Source organism: Cheilinus undulatus, linkage group 24, assembly GCF_018320785.1.
Source record: "Cheilinus undulatus linkage group 24, ASM1832078v1, whole genome shotgun sequence".
Lineage (NCBI taxonomy): Eukaryota > Metazoa > Chordata > Actinopteri > Labriformes > Labridae > Cheilinus > Cheilinus undulatus.
In genome coordinates this window covers 14,600,372-14,606,371 of record NC_054888.1, presented here as the reverse complement: position 1 = coordinate 14,606,371, position 6,000 = coordinate 14,600,372, and the positions used below count along the sequence as shown (strand labels likewise).

Below are 6,000 nucleotides of genomic sequence, written 5' to 3'. Positions count from 1 at the left end.
GGACAAAGATTCCCATAAACACACTCCTAAACCTTGTGGAAAGCCTTCCCAGAACAGTTGAAGCTGTTATAGCTGCAAAGGTTGTACCGACGTCATATTAAACCCCATGGATAAAGAATAGGATGTCACTTAAGTTTATATGCGAGTCAAGGCAGATGAGCAAATACTTTTGGCAATATAGTGTATGTTTTAATGGATTCAATACTTCTCCTTGCATTTCTCCAGTGCAAGCACTTTCTCAAATAACTTCTCATGCACCCAATTCAAAGTGAGTCAAAGTAAACCACAGGCAGTCTTGGGTTGAATTTATCACCATTTTAATAGCATAATCTGTTAATGTTGCGTAACAGTAGTCTGCAAGCTATGACACAAAAAAATCTCCTAAAAACACCAAATATGTTGAAGGCTTTTCCTCTTTTCAACACATACAGTACAAAACACTGATAAGAGCAAAGTCACATTAGTAAAGCCAAGTCACCGACTCTCCAGCTGACATCTACCGAATATCTACGAGTCTTATCTTTACTCCTCCTAAAATAATCTGCTGTTACGTCCTACGCAGCAAGCTGGATTCTACCGTGTAATCCTTTTTGGTGGCTAAGTTTTCACATGTCGCTGAACTAGAGACGCATACACACAGAAAGATAAGATATAGCTTACTCAGATGTTCTTTGTTCCCAAGTACTTTACAGTTTTTTTTTTTCTTTTTTTTTGCTTTTAACACCGCTCTATATCTGGGCTGTGTCAGGGAGTTCCAGCTCCAGCTCTCTGAGGTACTGGCTGCAGTTAGGGTCGCCCCTCACAGTGGGGGCTGATGGGATGGGTCGGCCAGTGTGGGGGTTGACGCACCAGCACTCGCCCCGCTGACCATGGAGAGACATCTTGCACTGGAAAACATAAACAGATTATTTCTGCATTTTTAAATACCGATTTTTAAAACTTCAGTATGCCTTGATGTGCATAGATGCATCATTTGTGCAGAAATTTAAAGCTTAAATGTGTATTTATACTGCAAATGTTTCCCTTTCCATCAAATATCTGGATGATTATCTAAAAAAGAAGAGTCGCTTCTAAGATGGGCAATGCTTATACATGCAAGGATGTGTGATCTGCATAAAAACATGCCACAAAACTTTGTATTTTTAGTTTTATCATATTTCCATCATTTAATGCCCTTTGCACATAAAAAGACAATAAAATGGAGTATCATCATTGTTAAACCCTCAGGCATCACTTTAATTTACGACCCTTTAAAGCCATTAAGGACAAAAATGTCCACTTCCAATAAACTGCTATAAAAACTTAACAATGACATATTTTACTATTTTTCTCAATAATGAAACCATTAAAATTACAGCATGCATGATTATATCATGCAGTGGCTATGAGATCAAAAAATGTGGTTTGATTGGGAGTCAATGGGACGTTTTTGTCCAAAAGTGACTCAAAAGGGTCGTAAATTTTAAATCGGATGCTACACAAAAACTAATAATGCATCAAAGTCAATATTTTGGCTAATGTTTGACATACCCAGGACTGATTTACAAAAACACCCCCACCCCACAAGCATTAGTTTTCTGGAAAATAATTAATGTTTTGTGTTTTGTTTTTTTGTTTTTTTAGAAAAAATATTACCATCCTGTTATCAAACTGGCATATAAAGGGTTAAAATCCTGAAAATTATTCAATATTTGATTGGTTTGATCTCAGCTGAAGTTAATCACAAGATTTGACCCTAAAAAGCATAAAAAACATGAATGTGTACTGTTTTTGTTGCCATTTTTGGAAGTGGACGTTTTTGTCCTTAATGGCTTAAAAGGGTTGTAAATTTTAAAACGGTTGCTATACAAAAACTACAAACACATCAAAGTCAATATTTTGGCTAATCATAGACATATCCATGCTGGATTTAGGAAAAAAGCCCCAGCCATCCAACATTTGGTTTGAGGAAGATATCACTTTTTTTTTTTTTTTTTTTGCTTTTTTCATAAAAAAACATTGACTTTAAGTAATCAAACTGGCATTTAAAGGGTTAAAATCCTTAAAATGATTGAATGTTTTGTAGTTTTGAGCACAGCTGAAGTTGTTTAAGAGATTTATGCGAAAAAAAAAAAGCTGAAAAAGTTATTAATCTGTTAAGTTTTATAGCAGTTTTTTGGACATTTTTGTCCTTAATAGCTTTAAAGGGTGGTGAATTTGTTTCACAGTGTTCCCCTGACCTATTAAAATTTGAATTCTAAAATTTGCCAAGAATGATACTTTGTTGCAAAACAGTTTGACCATATGGACTAACAGCCAAAATGGTGAGTAGATAAAGATGAAAAATTGGCCCAAATGGGCAAAAATGTCCCTAGTGATGCCTGAGGGTTAAGTTTATTCCATACACATTTAAAAGTAATAATCTGATGACCTCTCAACAGTCACAGAGTCATTTAAATGAATTATCTGTTAAAAATAAGTATGATTTTTTGTTTTGAAATGATCAAATTGTGCTCTTATTTTCTGTTTTATGGAAGTATTTCTTAGTATTGACTGAAATTAATGCTATAGAAATGTTTTTTGATCATTATCAAGGAAGTTTCTGGAAGTCAAGTCATATAAATGAATGGGAAATTGATCCCTAAGTTTATTTTTGCTACAGATAAGCAACAACATTTAGTGTAATTTAATGTTCTGATGCTGTCTATACTTTTTCCCTGGCATATTCCATGAGGAAAGCTCCTTCTGCTTGCTCTTGAATCACCTGTTTGAGGTTATACTGCCCCCTCTTGTCACAGTTGGGGATGTGCAGGGCGTACAGATCTTCCAGAGGGCCTCTGTTGTCTCTGAAGGGCATCTTGGATATCCTCTCCAGGATCTGGTCCAGCTCCTGCTGACACTGAGTCTTTAAAAAGAACAAAACAAAACTCATGAAACTCACAGGCCCGTAAAACAGGATTTGGGTGTGATTGCAGCGTCAAGTTTCTGGTTAAATATCGACGCCTGTGGCAGAAAATGTCCAGGTAAACCTATTAGAACTTATGCACAGGAAAATCCACGCACATAGCGGGAACACCTGACTTTGAAGCATGTGTTTGCAAGGCAATCAACACATTTCTCACTTGCTATAAAATCACATAAAAGGAAACACACACATTATAAAGCTGAGGGGATTTCTGTAATGAACAAATGATTCATGTTTTCACACCAGTAATGAACAACAACTCCTGCCAGTGACCTAAGCTTTACCTCTCCAATCAAAGGCAGCCAAGAGTCTTGTTGAGACAGTTATACATTTCTGGTAGAGCAATATGTTTTTTAAATGTTTTTATGGCTAATGGAAAGTACCCTGATGCCTGACAGAAATGCCCTGGAAGACAAAACTCAGGGATCAGGTGCATTTAAGGTTATGTGGTTTTTAAATTAGAAGGCAAAGGACGATAAAATAAATGAACCAAAAGAGGAAAATTAAGATGTTTTTGTGTCAGATCTCACTCAAATGTTTCCTGTTTGTCCCTTTCAGGCTTTGACATTAGAATAAAAGGACTATTTCACTATTTTAAGTGCTTTATAATAATGCTCTAATCTAAACAGAACCACATGGAGGCAGCGCTGCGCTGCTTTACTAAAGATGATAAAGGATTACAAGCATGCATCTTCAGTCATTTGGTACTTTCTGACTGCCATCCTGTGATCAGCCTAGATCCCCAATTCCAAAAAAGTTGGGACATTATTTAAAGTGTGACTAGAAAGCAGAGTACAGGGATATATTCAGTTGAATACAGCGCACTGACAAAATATTTCATGTTTAAGCTGACTGACTTAATGTTTCTTTTTTTTTCAATAAACACACATTCTGACCTTGATGCCAGCTGCATATGTCAAAAAGTTGGGACAGCAGCACGTTAACAAATCTGAGGACTGAAGACACCAACTCAGTCGCCGTGAAGCCATGGTGTCGTAACTCATGCAGAATATGGCTTGGCATCATCTTGCTGAAATAATCAGCGACGTCCCTGAGAAAGATGTTGCCTGGGTGTCCTGCTTTTACCTCTATTAATGATGCCTTCACAGATGTGGACAAATACACCCACACTCCATCACTGCTGGCTTCTGAACTTTGCCTTCATAGCAAACTTGATGGTTCTTTTCCTCTTTAGATGAGAGGACTTAACAGTTATTATTTCCACAAATAATTTGACATGTGGACTTGTCAGACCAACAGCCCTCTTTTCCAGTTTAGATCAGTCCATCTCAGATGAGCTCAGGACCAGAGGAGTAGATGACGCCTCTGGATGCTGCTGATATAGGGCTTTAACTCTGCATGGTAGTCTTAACTTACATTTGTAGATGCAGTGATGGTTTTACTATCAGTGGTTTCCAGAAGTAATAGAGAGAATAGAGATGCATTATAATTATTCATATTGATAATGAAAATAATTGATTTTTTTTTTTTTTCAATAATAAAATATTAACCGATCAAATCCACTGATAACGAACAAGTTTGTTTTCTTCCTTGCGAGACTACACATTCTGGAACAGTAGGTGGCGCCATAGAGCGTGACCGGAATTCTACCTTTTTTTTTTAAATACCTGTTTTTTTCTGTTTGGTTTGATTTGGATTTGTTTTTTGTTTTTGTTTGTTTGTTTTTTACAGCTGAATGTGTGGTTGGTATGGGAGCCCATTTCCATCAAATAAAGAAGAGAAAATGTGAATACAAGTCAATTTTTAAAAATCCTGAATCATAATAAAATAATTATGAGATAAAAAGTCAAAATGATGATATTAAAATTTGAAATTATGAAATAAAAAGAAATTATGAGATAAAACATTATTATGGCTTCTTATCTCATAATTTCAACTTTTAATCTAATAATTATGAAGTTTTATCTCATAATTTCGACTTTTAATTTATAATTATGACTTCTTATTTCATAATTTTGACTTTTAATCTCATAATTAAGATTTTTATGTAATAGTTATGACTTGTCTCATAATTTTGACTTTTAATCTCATAATTCTGACGTTTTATCTCTAATTTTGACTTTTATCTCATAATTATGACTTTTTTCTCATAATCTTGACTTTTAATCTCATAATTATGTTTTTTTCTCGTATAGTTTTGATTTTTTTATCTTATAATTATGATTTTTCTATCTCATAATTTCAGCTTTTTTTCTCATAGTTTTGACTTTTTATCTCATAATTCTCACTTTTTTTTAATCGCCTAACTTCACATTTTTCTTTTTTAAGTGCTGGAAATGGGCTTCCATATGTTGGACATATGTTGGCTGAAATTTTATTGAGTATTATTATTAGCTGATTGAGATGTCAGATTTGACAATTTGTCAAGAGATTTTAATTTATTTCATGGCAAAATTCAAAAAAGCAAACTCTTGAAAACCAATGTATGTCAGTTGTTCATGTTGTATTTTGGTGCACAAATGTTCTAATTAAAGTTAAATAGAAGGAGTAAAAGTTGTAAAGTCAGAACTTTTCTTTATTTTTTGATGTAAACATGAGTGATGTTAGTTGGAAGTGGTTATAAATATATCTTGGCTCACTCTATATTAACCTTTCATACCCTCACATGTGCATAAATACATACAAAAAACATTTTAAAAATCATTATGGGTTTCTATCAGCCATCAGGAGTAGGAAATTATCTGTATCAGTTCAAAAAAGGACTTATCGTGCATCACCAAATTGCAGGGTAAGGGCGTCAAAATTAAGTGTTTTATTCTCATTGAGCACTTCAAATGTAACAAGTCCAATAACTCGTCCAATACTGCAACAAGAGAGTTGCTGTGTTACATCTCACCTGTTTTGGCCGTGCCGGTTTTGTCTCCTCCACCTTGTTGGTCTTCATCTTGGTCTTCATCTCCTGCCTGTGCTGGCGTACGGCGCTCTCTTTGGGCCCCAGCCAGGTGGTCTCTTTGGTGGGTTTACGTATTGCTGGGATCTCGCTCACACCCTGCTCAGGCAGCGGTTCCACAGCCTCACCTGAGGATGAAAAGACA

At 35.3% G+C, this 6,000-nt stretch overlaps 1 protein-coding gene across 1 annotated transcript in view; it reads right to left on the bottom strand.

Annotated features, from left to right (window-relative positions):
* Positions 1–300: 300 nt before the first annotated feature.
* Positions 301–6,000, bottom strand: part of igfbp2a (insulin-like growth factor binding protein 2a) — a 28,091-nt gene continuing 22,391 nt past the window's right edge. The window contains exons 2-4 of the mRNA XM_041782131.1: positions 5,802–5,983; positions 2,744–2,884; positions 301–887 (exon numbers count right to left, since the gene is read on the bottom strand). Of these exons, the coding sequence (XP_041638065.1) occupies positions 729–887; positions 2,744–2,884; positions 5,802–5,983 (482 nt within the window). The 3' untranslated portion in view covers positions 301–728. The remainder of the gene's footprint in view (positions 888–2,743; positions 2,885–5,801; positions 5,984–6,000) is intronic.